General features: G+C 37.1%; 1 protein-coding gene across 1 annotated transcript in view; it reads left to right on the top strand.

The window, feature by feature from the left end:
* COL3A1 (collagen type III alpha 1 chain) overlaps nt 1–13,499 on the top strand; it is a 51,159-nt gene that overhangs the window by 25,851 nt on the left and 11,809 nt on the right. Inside the window, exons 7-34 of the mRNA XM_062610015.1 lie at nt 132–185; nt 392–445; nt 1,791–1,844; nt 1,991–2,044; nt 2,524–2,577; nt 3,059–3,103; nt 3,319–3,372; nt 3,582–3,626; nt 4,350–4,403; nt 4,891–4,989; nt 5,103–5,147; nt 5,239–5,337; nt 6,110–6,163; nt 6,304–6,411; nt 7,573–7,626; nt 7,749–7,847; nt 8,970–9,023; nt 9,410–9,508; nt 9,650–9,703; nt 9,832–9,885; nt 10,403–10,456; nt 10,840–10,893; nt 11,116–11,160; nt 11,252–11,350; nt 11,446–11,553; nt 12,102–12,155; nt 13,122–13,175; nt 13,280–13,333. Coding sequence (XP_062465999.1) covers nt 132–185; nt 392–445; nt 1,791–1,844; nt 1,991–2,044; nt 2,524–2,577; nt 3,059–3,103; nt 3,319–3,372; nt 3,582–3,626; nt 4,350–4,403; nt 4,891–4,989; nt 5,103–5,147; nt 5,239–5,337; nt 6,110–6,163; nt 6,304–6,411; nt 7,573–7,626; nt 7,749–7,847; nt 8,970–9,023; nt 9,410–9,508; nt 9,650–9,703; nt 9,832–9,885; nt 10,403–10,456; nt 10,840–10,893; nt 11,116–11,160; nt 11,252–11,350; nt 11,446–11,553; nt 12,102–12,155; nt 13,122–13,175; nt 13,280–13,333 — 1,809 coding nt within the window. The remainder of the gene's footprint in view (nt 1–131; nt 186–391; nt 446–1,790; nt 1,845–1,990; nt 2,045–2,523; nt 2,578–3,058; nt 3,104–3,318; nt 3,373–3,581; nt 3,627–4,349; nt 4,404–4,890; nt 4,990–5,102; nt 5,148–5,238; nt 5,338–6,109; nt 6,164–6,303; nt 6,412–7,572; nt 7,627–7,748; nt 7,848–8,969; nt 9,024–9,409; nt 9,509–9,649; nt 9,704–9,831; nt 9,886–10,402; nt 10,457–10,839; nt 10,894–11,115; nt 11,161–11,251; nt 11,351–11,445; nt 11,554–12,101; nt 12,156–13,121; nt 13,176–13,279; nt 13,334–13,499) is intronic.

Raw genomic sequence — 13,499 nt, 5'->3', positions numbered from 1 at the left:
GGTTCTGCTCATTTGTTCACATTTCTGGCTACTATTTTCCTTACAGTTAAGAGATTATTACAAAATATAGAAGCACCATGGAATGATGCATGTAATTGTTCACATCTTAACCATTTTCTGCTGTATTAAAGGGCTCTGCTGGATACCAAGGTTCCCCTGGAGAACCAGGACAACCTGGCCCTCCTGTACGTATACATTATCTATGACTGTATATGTTAAAGGCATGATTCTACAAGAAATCATCACTGGAGTGGGTTGAAATTTTAGAGAGAATTCTGTCTGTTTACTACTATGTATGTCAAATGTACAAGTGTTACATAACACCTAATCTTTAATTTGAAGGAGACAATGTTTTTTGTTATTATAGTTAACATTAATTATTTTTCTACAGGGACCTCCAGGCCCTGTTGGAATGATAGGCCCAGTTGGTCCACCAGGAAAAGATGTAAGTTTACAATTATTCATCCAGTGATTAATAAATGGGGAGAAAGAAAATTCATTAAATAGTAAAACTGCATAGCGCATTGATACCATTGCTTTTAAGAATTTTTATTGTCTCCCTATTTCTTAATTTGACAGCATGTCCTGGGTTCAGCAGTAGCAGTCATTTTTTCTCCTCCTTGGTAGCTGGTGCAGTGCAGTGTTTTGACTTTCAGCTTGGGAACAGAGCTGATAGTGATGTTTAGGTTTGGCCAAGGACTTTGTGAGCCTCATGCTCTGCCAGGGAGGAGGGGAAGCCGGGAGGAAGCAGAGACAGGACACCTGACCCAAACTGACCAAAGAAGTATTCCATACCACAGCACGTCATGCCCAGGATGCAACTGGGAGTTAGCCGGAAGGGCCGGGGACTGCAGGGTTGGAGGAGGTATCGGTCAGAGCTTGGTCGGGCTGGGGGGGCCGAGTTATCGGTCGGCTGGTGGTGAGATGATGTATTCTCTTCTCTTGTTATTTCCTTTATCATTATTATCATTGGTGGTAGCAGTAGTGATTTGTGTTATACCTTAGTTACTAAACTGTTCTTATCTCAACCCGTGGGAGTTGCATTCTTTTCGATTCTCCTCTCCGTCCCTCCGAGAGCAGGGGGAGGGCAAGAAAGGGGGGGAAGTGAGCGAACGAATTACCTGACTGGGTTTAAACCACGACACAGCATAACTGTAAAAATGTACGTTTGGCTTAGGTATAAATGTCCATTTCAAAAAAGTTTCAATTTCAGTGGGCAACTTGATTGACACAATAAAAAAAAAAGAAAATAAATAAAAAAAAAGAAAGTAAATAAAAAGAAGAAAAAGAAAACTTAAGCATTAAATATGTTATTTTGATCAAGTGCAAAATAAATTAGCAGTTATAAAGATAATCAGACAGTAGTCTGATTCCTTCGAATCTTGCTTTGAGAGTTAAAGCTGTTAAAACCATCTTTTATGTTACAGCTAGTAGTCCTGAAGAATAGGTATAGTACAAGGCAGGACAAGCAGCTAAAGTTTTTGGACATTTTGAGTGTATCTCCATGAAAAATAAGTTTCTGTAAACATCTCTTCCTAAAAGTTGGCCTGAAATAAACCAGGCTTTAACAAAAGTCTTGTTAAAAATTGAGTTTATAAATACTGGCAACTATTTTTCAGAAGGCAGTAATTTAGTGAACCATCACCCTGCTGTAATTTTCCCCATTATCTTTGGTGGGAGTTTCATCTGCTTATTCCACCTCACCTTGATCTACTAGGATCAGATCTTTGCAGTAACTGAAACAGTAGCAAAACAGCAAAAAAAAAAAAAATATCACTTTCTTTCAATAGGGCGAACCAGGAAGGCCAGGCAGAAATGGAGACCGTGGAATCCCTGGACTACCGGTATGGAAAAGCCCCCAATAACAGTGGTCTCCTAATCAAGGTTTTGTTCTCCCAATTTAAGTTAGTTGTGTGACACACAATGAACATTTGCTTATGCCCTTAATACAGTAATTATGCGATTTATTAATCCATATTTGTGTGTTCAGGGTCACAAAGGACACCCTGGAATGCCTGGAATGCCTGGGATGAAAGGTCAACGAGTAAGTACTGAGTATAGCTGTTTCTACTATGGTGTTACACTGTTGTGTCCTTTCAGTCATCAATTCCCAGCTAAAGAGACTGAATCATAGAATTAAAGGCCAATTTCTGGACAATGCAATCTGACATTCCATAACAAAAGCCTTAAATTTTATCTACTTACCTCAATTGTAAAGCTTCATCCCAAATGAAGCTGAAGCATACTTTCCAGAAAACATCCACTCTTAACTAGTAACCATGGAGAGATGGAGGATTCAGAATTGTCTTCTCAAAAAGTGTTCCAATAGCAGGTAGCACTCACCATTAAAAATATGCCCCTTTATATGAGTTGGTCTTGAAGCTTAATATTTTGCTGAGGGGAATTAAGTTTTCCAGAATGTAAGATGAATACTATTCATAGATATATATATATATTCACAGTTTTATATATATGTATATATATATATATGTATGTATATTCACAGTTTACCTTTCCACACAGGGTTTTGATGGAAAAGATGGTGCCAAAGGTGACAGCGGTGCTCCTGGTCCAAAGGTAAGAAACTATAGCATCTTCTTTGTAATAGGTAAAGTAATATGCTCTACCATTTATTTTATAGATATGCTTTGAATATTACACAATTCTAAAAATCCATCAAGAAACTCATATAATATCTCCATGAAAAGAATTGAGAATCATTCCAAAGAGTAAGACATTCTGAACTACATCATGTCCTGACTTTGTAGCTGTATTAAAGATGAGATTCCAAAATGAAAGGACATGCCTGGACAAGCTGACTTTATTGCATAATATTGAAGGACCAGGACTTCCTGCCTTTTCTTTTTTTTTCTATTTAAATATTTTGTTCTGGCACTTGTTTATACTTCTCAGACCTCACAGACCTCAGTTCATGCTGATGACACCCAGCACCATGCAGAGAGGAGCTGTCTCATTTTTATGTCTTTTCCTCTTGAATAAATCAAAAAATGTCCTCACCAGAGTTCAGTCTGCCATTAGTGTTTTCTTTCCATAACAGGGTGAAAGTGGTCTTCCTGGAGCAAACGGAGCGCCGGGCCAACCGGTAAATATGTGTATCCTATAGTATTTAAATTGAAGTGCTACTGGCACTTCCTGTTTAACAGAGTTACTCATCTTTCTTTCAACTATAATTACACCACCGCATTCATTGAACAACGCAAATAAGACCGCATCGAGATACGCAAATAAGATCAATGTCTCTTTGCTCCACCATATTATTTTGGAAGCCATAGAACTGACTCGCTTTCTGTTTTCTAGGGACCAAGAGGTCCAGCTGGTGAAAGAGGAAGACCTGGGAATCCTGGTGGCCCTGTAAGAAATTGCAGCTGTTTATCTTATCCAGAAGTATCACATATTTTGTTTCAATATGTTAAGAATTCCTGACATCATAGTTCTACTTTAAAATAGTTGTAATGCAAAGGATTAGAAAACTACATAGTATCTGTAAAATCATACATGAAAATCATACATTCTGTGTCCTGGGTAGTTCTCGGCACCCAACACCTCTCTTCTTTCTGTAGGGTGTCCATGGCAAAGACGGATCTCCAGGAGCAGCAGGCCCACCTGTAAGATGACTTACAAATGCTTGATTTTAAGTATTTGTGTTACTCAAGTCTTGCTGCTTCTATCTGGTGTTCTGCAATGCTAGCAAACCCAAGACTGGGGTTGCAGTGGTTTAAGCATGAGCACTTTAATTAATTATATTTCATAACTGTATTGGATGGGATACTTGAAACGTGCAGTGCAATAAGAGAGCTTTAACACTGTAAATTAGAAAATGCATAAATCCAAAACCAGATTATTGTCAGAGAACATATAGATTAATAGAACTGCTGTTCTCTATCCTGATCAAATTGTCTTATCAAATACATTATTTAGCTAAGTTGGGCAAAAATTTTTCTTTCCTATCTGCCTAGAAACCTGATCATGTTCACTTGTGTATGTCATAGCTATACTGGCTTTTTTTTTCTTCCTATACTTTTCTATAATTAGAAGAAATTTTTAACATTTTTTATAACTTAATCTCTTTTATGATAGTTTTCTTTTTTTTTTTTAATTTGCACACAGTAATTTAGCTGAACATGTAAAAGTCAGGGTAAGTAAGATGTAGATGTAATATTTTAGGACTAGCCAAACTTCACCTTTTACAGCATGAATTATATTTGTTATTTTGCCAGGTGTTTCCTTACTCAGAGAAAAATCCCGTAATCAGACATTTATTTTTAATTCAAGGTTAATTCCATATGGCTTTTACCTTTCACATGAATAATATTTCTTTCACTTTTAAGGGTCCCCCAGGTCCCCCTGGAACTGCAGGATTTCCAGGCTCTCCAGGTTTTAAGGTATTCCACTAACAATGCATACTAATATAGCATTTGGTCCTCTCTCTAGTTAGCCAGCTTATGCCATTATACAACTTTATTTTCTAAGTCCTCCATTTCCTGGCTATTATTACACTGGTTGCAAGCCTAGAACTGATGTATTTTCATATGCATCACAGGAGACAAACCCTATCCTCATCATCTTCGTTAATACCCGCACTAAAATACCATTAGGTGGTAGACCCAATGCTTTATGTTGCATAATGGGAGGGGCTCAATTGAACTTCCCACAACCAGAGGAGTTGTGCAGTATGTGCTGGCTGGAGTGCAATGGGTACTTTGTGCTTCAGCATAGAGCTGATTTGGCTCTTGCACTCAGGTGATAACGATAATTTTTCCCAAATTATGAAGATACCACAGTAGAGGAAGAAATCATGAAGCTAATACTGATTGCCCTGAAGACAAGGCTAAAATGCATTCATTTTCTCCTTTTACTGTTTTTCCACAGGGTGAAGCTGGTCCTCCTGGTCCTGCTGGTTCTAGTGGTAGTCCTGGAGAGAGAGGAGAACCTGGTCCTCAAGGTCATGGTGGGCCACCAGGGCCTCAGGTACATGGGAACTGAGAAGTGATATGCCAACCTGCACTTCAGAAAGCCCTACATGTCCTTTGGTTTAGTTCTAGGTTACCAGCACTGGTTATTTATACATTTGTTGTTCTCAGGGCCCCCCTGGAAGAGCTGGAAGCCCTGGCAACAAGGGTGAAATGGTGGGTACTCTTCATATGATTGTCTCTGGACTGGGCAGAGTCCAGAAATGCCATGCTCTCTTCATCCCCACCTGCCATTCGTTCTCTGCAGGGACCTTCTGGTATTCCTGGTGCTCCTGGTCTACCAGGGGGTCGTGGTCTTCCTGGTCCTCCAGGTACAAGTGGAAACCCTGGAGCAAAAGGCACTCCAGTGAGTTACTAATATTCATCACAACGGGTTTACAAACAAATATGGTGGAAATAGTTCTGATACCATTAAAAGAAAACCCAAACATTGAATTTGTCCCATTCACTTGAGATGGTCTAATAATTATTTTATAATAACAGTAGGAAATTATTTTTCTAAATATATAGGATATTTACCTTTCAGGCATGTGTATATTACTATATATATAAATTATACATAAATGGTAATATTTTCTTGCTTTCCTAAATTATCAATTCAGAAACACACAACAAAAAACCAGCTTGTCTAAACCAGCTACATTAGACAAAATCTGTTGTTTTAAAATCCCAGTTAAAACTGTTTAAATTTACGTTGGCTGAGTCCACAGACCACTATACCTAGAAAATTGTACCTACTGTTATACTGTCACTTGCCCCAGCAGGTTCTTTTCTGATAGCCTTACAATGCATGTAGTTTATTGTCAGAGAAAATACTCAGGGACTTCAGGCATCCCAGTGACATCCAAAATAGCTCAGAAACAGTCATATCGTTTTACTCAGTGGTGTTTAAGATCATATCAGTTCTTTCATTTATTGGATTGTTAAGGAGACCTGTACATCCCACATTCTGGTTCAACCAGTGCACAGTAATTCTTTTGCAAAAAGTGAAATAATAAAAACGAATCCATAATTTGAAAGATACTATGTCTAGTTCTTAGTATTTTACTACATCTAGTAGCTCTAGGATAATAGCCTGCTGCAACTCATAATTTGAATAGGATTTTATTCCTGTCTAGGGAGAACCTGGTAAGGATGGTGCAAAAGGAGATCCAGGCCCAAAAGGCGAGCGTGTAAGTGATATTAAAATGCATGCAGAGACTTATTCCAAGGAAGTCTGAACCCTGAATCATTCCTCATACAAAACCCAAGTGCATGTTGTGTGTTGAGACTTCTCATTTCACTGGCAGGCTGGTTTCTTTATTGTTGCTAGGGTGAAAATGGTACCCCAGGTGCTCCTGGTCCTCCTGGTGAAGAAGGCAAAAGAGGTGCAAATGGTGAACCTGGCCAGAATGGCATACCTGGTACCCCTGGAGAAAGGGTAAGCTTCTGTGGATGGACCTGTACATTTTGAGTTCATACAGAGACATCAAACTCTGATGTTCCAAATTGAGAAGAAATGTTGCTCCATATCTATTCTCAACAAAATCCAGATGTGAAACTGGGTTACAAAACTGGGAGGAATTCATATCTAGTTCTCCATATGAATCACAGCACTTCTCTCTATCCCACTCTGAAATACATTAAATTATTTGGAGTTTTAATATTAAAGCAGCAGGGATCTTACATAACTGGAAGTTGTATTGAAAGATTTGTGCTGAAAAGCAACAATAAACTGTGAGAACTACATGGGGAACAAAAATAAATACAAATTTCAAAATTACTTCTTAGCTAACAAAAATGAACAATCACAAAATTTCAGCTCTGGAAATTGAAATTAATGCAATTTTTTCTACATTCAGGGTATGTCCTTATGTCAACATTGTCAATAGGTCTGAAATGTTAATAATGTCAATAATAACGTTATTGTCAGGTTGTCTGTGTTTGAGTATCTTTATTGCCAACAGGGTTTTTTTGCTAATAGATGCAATAACTTTCAAAAAAGCATTCTTACAAAGGAATTTGTGAATTGGTTTATTCAGCAAAATAAAGAGCAACATCCTTACAATTCTAGATTTCTGTTCCCAAGGAAATTTTGCTGATCTACTTATAACTCCTCATTTAATAATTGATTCTATTATTTGCTGAAGCTATGGTGAAACCAAAGATGCCCAGTGAACAATTTGATCATACATTTTATCTTTTTTTATAATTCACATTTCTTGTAAGCAGTGAAGACAGTAGTAAATACAAATATTAAAACAATACAATAGAGCTCTTTTCAGTATTGAATAAAAAAAAATAACTGTTCAAGACTGTTCAAGATGTGTTATTTTTGGTATGAATTTAGGTAACTCATAGAATAAGTAACACAGAGCAGGCTAAAAATAATGGAAGACAGGCTATGATTTAAACAGGAGGGTTATGTCCAAAGAGACAATAATTTTGTAGAGTTTCTTGCTAGAGTGAAAGGTCATTTCATCTATTTATTTAATAAAGTTTTGTAATAATATGTCCACTGTTAAATACTTTACAAAAAGTAACAGTTGCCATTACTAAGTCACACTGCCTATAATATATATTCTGTTCTTTTGTTCGGCAGGGCTCCCCCGGTTTCCGTGGCTTACCCGGTAGCAACGGACTTCCAGGTGAAAAGGTACAAGTCTTTCTCTAAAAAAAAACCCAAAACTTCTGGAAAATCTATTGAATTTGAATGGACAATTTAATGTTCAATATGATACTGATTTCCTTGCTGTGGTTTTCAACATCTTTTTTTAGGGGCCTGCAGGCGAACGTGGTAGCCCGGGTCCTCCTGGCCCCAGTGGACCTGCAGGAGAACGTGGACAAGATGGAGGCCCGGGACTTCCTGGAATGAGAGTAAGACAAGATGTCTGCAAGAAAATGAGATACAGTCTATTAGAGATGCCTTATCTGAGCTGATGCAATAAAGGAGGCCCATTAGAACTTCTTTTCTGTTAATTCCTTTAGGTAGAGTACATATATTCTAGTGCAATAAATAACCATGCAGATACATGGAGAATTCAGGTAACATCTGTCACAAGTGAGTGTTGAAGCTTAGTGCATGGCAGACTCTGAGAACAGGGGATCATGTTCAGCTTCATCTATCATGAGATTATTTTAATGTGAATTAGCACTGGATAAGTAAACAGATATGTTTACATTTTAGCAAATTTTATCATTTAGTAAAAAATACGCTATGATTATTATATGTAATACTTATTTGTCCTATTGGGTTTATATAGATTGCTATTTAAATTATTATTTAATAGGCTTAAATGTAACATTTAAATTATACACGAATAGTTACATTTCAATACACTGAAGTATTATATTTATTGCTTATTTGCAATTAAAATAAATAAGCTTTTGGTCAGGTTTTCATAGTACATATCAAGATTTTCAGAGATAACATATAGCATAGTATGTACAGGATGTTAACAACATTGTGAACTATACTAAAAACTAGAAACTGCTGATAATAAATTTAAAGTCAGAAGTCAGCTTGACTGCAGGCTTCTGGGAGCTAACAAGATTTCATTGGAAATATAAATTAATTACTTAAATTATAACACAAAGAATATTTAAAAACATAAACCAAGTTAACTGTGTTATACATCATGTTGCTTTGAAGTAAAGGTACATAGTCAAAATTGTTTCATTCCTTGATTTTACCATCTGAAATTAGTTTTCTTCCCAAATAATGTAACACCACAGTAGTTTTGTATGTTGATTAATATCCGGTGCTTTGATTATATACAATGATTTTCAGAGAAAGCAGTGGACTTCTAACAAAAGAATTTGTTTGTTTTCTCTCATTTTTCCCTTTAATGGGATGGGGGTAGAATGGGAAGAGTTTTAATGTTTATTAAAGAGGTTAAAATTAAACAAGTAGTTTAAAATGTATTTTCATATATATATATATTGTAACCTAATAATACATTTTTTAAACTGAAGAATAATTTTTTTTTTCAATTGTAGGGTTTGCCTGGAATTCCTGGAAGCCCTGGAAGTGATGGGAAGCCTGGCCCTCCAGTATGTACATTGCACAAATATTTTATACTAGTCCTTCTAGTGACCTTACTCACACACGACAGTACCTACATGGCAGGTTGTTATCACAGTCAGATTAATTGTCTCTTTTTTTGTTTCTTTTAATCACCAGATCACTTTACATGCTGTTTCATTGTAATAACCTTCTGCAAATCTTACCATTTCATACTGTTTAAGATACAGAGTAGGCAGAAGCTTAGTTGAAACACAAAACACATAAGTTTTGAACGACAATGTCTCTAGCCTGATCTCATCCTCAGTCACTATTTAAATATCCTGGGTATTCATTTATTTCAGATTCATTTACATCAGATGGATATTCATTTATATCAGATGTCATGTCTTAATTACTTTTTTGCTTATCCCAGGGCAGTCAGGGTGAATCTGGCCGCTCTGGTCCACCTGGCCCTCCAGGCCCACGTGGTCAACCAGGTGTAATGGGTTTCCCTGGTCCTAAGGGCAATGAGGTGAGTGGGATTTTTCTGCTTCTCTTGTGTTTATGCTTGATCAGTCACATGTTAAAATAAAGTGCTCCATATAGGAGCTATCTCATACTGCAGCTTTATGTTATTGTATGCAATATTTCAAGTGTAATCTTCTTTTGTAAGGGTGCACCAGGTAAGAATGGAGAAAGAGGCCCCGGTGGACCACCTGGAACACCTGTAAGCTTCATTAACATTTTGTTTAATTATATAATAATTTAATAATGACATAATATTAATAATAATTTGGTGAGTCTTATAAAAATTATATTAGCCCACAACCATAGACTAATTCTGTCTTTGTATAGGGTCCTGCTGGGAAGAATGGTGATGTTGGCCTCCCAGGTCCTCCTGGACCTACTGTAAGTGTTGTAGTCCAATTAGAGGCAATTACCAGTTATTGTCAAGGTGATCTGGCATCTACAAATAGGGACTGTAAATTTAAGGGAAGGAAAATATTTTCAATGATATAAAAAATTTCCTTTTATGAAGACAAATAAAAGAGCTCTTCTTTACCTTTAATAAATTAATACTCAAAACTTATCAAGGAGAAACCTAATTCAGGCATACATGGTGTAAGCTGAAATGGAAAGTGAATTGAAGTCTTGGGAATCTACCACCTATTCAAATTGAAGTGCATTATTGTTCCATTTAGCATGTAGAGCATTTCAGACTAGTATCAAGTATAAATGTTTCTTCTGAATTACATCTAACTGTTGGAGTGAAAAGAGGAAACACTAGAACACAAAGATATGTTAGTCTTTGGGATTGTGCAATGTCATCATCAGACCACAATAAAAAGGCATAGATTAGAGGTGGTGTTAAGGTGTTTATATGTGGAAATATTCTAATTTTTTTTTGTCTTTTATTTGATTCCAGGGTGCTTCAGGGGAGAGAGGAGAACCAGGACCATCAGGTCCACCTGGCCTCCAGGTGCTGTGTGTTGTTTTTTTATTGTTTATTAATTTCTGATGTTAGTCTTTTTAATAGACTAAAAAAAAAAAAAGAAGAAACAAAAAAGAGAGAGAGGAATGAAGGGGCATCTAAACAATTTCATTAGGGTGCATGTCATCATATTTTGAAGTAAGACACATCAAACGAAGTTACAGCTTAAACATTTCATAATTGCAAACCAGCTGGCTAGTTTAGTAGATTATGTCACATAGAACTTCCAGCTATCAAATTAGCACCTCCTCCTTTGTAACAGATTGTAATGAGTTGGGCACACACCTTCCTGTCAAAAAAAAACTCTGCTAGATAGGCAAATTCATGATTTATCTATGTAACTTGGATGATAATATGGTTCCTTCCAATAGGGATTGCCTGGTGGACCAGGACCAGCTGGAGAAAATGGAAAACCTGGAGAACCAGTAAGTAGTGATTCTTTTTTTTTTTTTTTCCTTTAAAGTAACAACAAAATACATGAGAAGTCTTCCTAGATTACATTTCCAAATTCAGACAGCTTTCAGCACTCTGCAGAGCAGAGAAGTCTGATTTTAGGAATAATAGAAGAGAGAAACAGGGTGCCAACCACAATGCAGATTTATTAAATAAACTGCACAGATAACTTGCATTTATTTTCTCATTAATAGGGGCCAAAAGGTGATATCGGAGGACCTGGATTCCCAGGCCCTAAGGTAAATCATACAGCAAAGTTTCTTTAGTGACTAGAATAAGTTAACAAACTATGAACCTGGAAACAGAGAATGATGCATTTCTTTGTCACAGGGTGAAAATGGTGTCCCAGGTGAACGTGGTGCACAGGGTCCTCCAGGACCTCCTGGAACAAGAGGTGGGCCAGGTCCTGCTGGTTCAGAAGGTGCCAAGGTACCCACAGAGTTGCTTGTTTTCCTGCTGTTATGTCTAGCATTCAGGTGAATATTATATTTTTATTTTCCTAATAATTTTTTGTTACTCTTTAGGGTCCTCCTGGACCTCCTGGTGCCCCTGGAGGCACAGGGCTGCCTGGCTTACAGGGAATGCCAGGGGAAAGAGGAGCTTCTGGAAGTCCTGGACCAAAAGGGGATAAGGTAACACCAACCCTCTGTTAATTTTGTGCTAATTTGATGTTAGCTTCCCAGGTGATGCTGGGTTTGTTCACATACTCACTTTTGTCCCTGTTTCAGAGGTGCTGACTATGTAGCTGACTGCTGATTTTGCAGTGTGATATGGGACCTATATGTTGAAAATATGTAGGAATTTTCAACTATTTTAATATATGCTAGATATTTTGCTGTTCTAGGTCTCCTGGGGGAGATGTACATCAGAAGAGTTCTAATGAAGCTAATTAAGGATGAAAATAGTTCGTACCGGGGTAAACAGTTTGGCATAGACTCCATTTTGAATCAATTTGGGTCTTTTTTCCATCAAATTATTCAGTATCTGATGCTGAATACCGGTCAGAATGTCATCCCCAGTTTTAGATTTGTATGACGACAATAAGGAAATCTGGTCATTGAGATACCATCAGTACCAGATCCTCTTCTCTGTGGTGCTTTAATTCTTCTCTCCCCACTCCGTGCTTGTCTTATTTTTGCTTTCTTGCTTATGCTTTTTTTTTTTGTCTTATGCTTGCTAGGGAGAACCTGGTGGCAAAGGTGCTGACGGCATTCCTGGTGCAAGAGGAGAGAGGGTGAGTAGTCTTTAAACATCTAACAGTTACTCAGTTAGCTTCATACAATCTATCTTTAGAAAATGATTAAATTTAACAGTGCATACCATCTAGGAGAGGTAAAGTAGTAAACCCATGTATTACATTCATGTGGTACAAATCTAGTTTTATAAACTAAACTTAATACTAGTATTTTGTGATTACACCTTCTTGGGTGTATATATAATAGATTTTTTTTTGCAACCAAGAAAATACAATTAATTGGGTCAATGCTTTGGAGGGAAAGCAGCAATACAAAAGTAGAGAAAATGTTACTAGCTTCTTAAATCTAGCTGATTGATGGGGAAAATGCTGGTTATAGTGAAGCACAAATGACATTATGATAGTAAGTATTCTCATAGAGAATACTTCTACAGGTTACTATATGTGATATATTTATATGTCTATGTAGCATATAAACATAAAATAGACACTTGAAACATATACATGTATCTAATGAGTACATGCAAGCAGTATATGCACCAAAATAATGAGGGATGACAAGCACAGAAATGCAGCTTGCATGAGTTGGAGGAAATATAAAAAATTAATTTTGAACCATAAGGTGCACATTAAATTCTCAAGAAAAAAGTCAGGGAGTCTGTCAAGAGATGTTGAGCATATACTGAAGAAATGTGGATAATGGATAACTTGCTTAGCATTGAAAAGACCTAATAACTTCATGTAGATTTGGATTAGGTTTATGTGGTGGGGGAAAAAAAAAAACCAAAACAACAGAGAGAATCAGTTAATTGGAGTTCTCTTGTGCTGCAAAATGGTGTGATCTTGGAGTGTCATTCCAAAATGTGTGTGCAACAACACCCTGGCATTGTAGACTTCCATTAAATATTCTTAGCTGTTTTTTAAACTGAAACATAAATGGAACAGAACAGAGGAATTAACATTGTCATATTTTGATACAAAATATATTATTTTCTAATTGTTTAGGGTAATGTAGGTCCCATTGGTCCTCCTGGTCCTGCCGGCCCCCCTGGAGATAAGGTAAAGCATCTTCCATAATGGTGTTTGATACTGTAAAGTGTCACACCAGTGACTGTCTCACGGAAAGAAGAAAAACACCTACTAATCATTCTTGTTCCTTACAGGGAGAGACTGGTCCAGCAGGTGCCCCAGGTCCAATGGGTTCCCGTGGTGGTCCTGTGAGTGATAGCACTTTTCTCCCACTGTGACTTTATCATGGTATAGATATTGGTGTTGTACCTATCCTGTGAGGAACACATATGGCTCGAGTTCAAAATAAACTAAGAACATTTGGCTGTTGTTGACTCAGGATTTACAGGCACTAAGGATTTCAGAAAATTAGTG

The sequence above is a fragment of the Pezoporus occidentalis genome, unplaced genomic scaffold (assembly GCF_034315485.1).
Source record: "Pezoporus occidentalis ecotype Australia unplaced genomic scaffold, CSIRO_AGI_Poc_V1 ctg143, whole genome shotgun sequence".
NCBI lineage: Eukaryota > Metazoa > Chordata > Aves > Psittaciformes > Psittacidae > Pezoporus > Pezoporus occidentalis.
The sequence above is the reverse complement of the archived record's forward strand: the minus strand, read 5'-3'. Positions and strand labels throughout refer to the sequence as shown.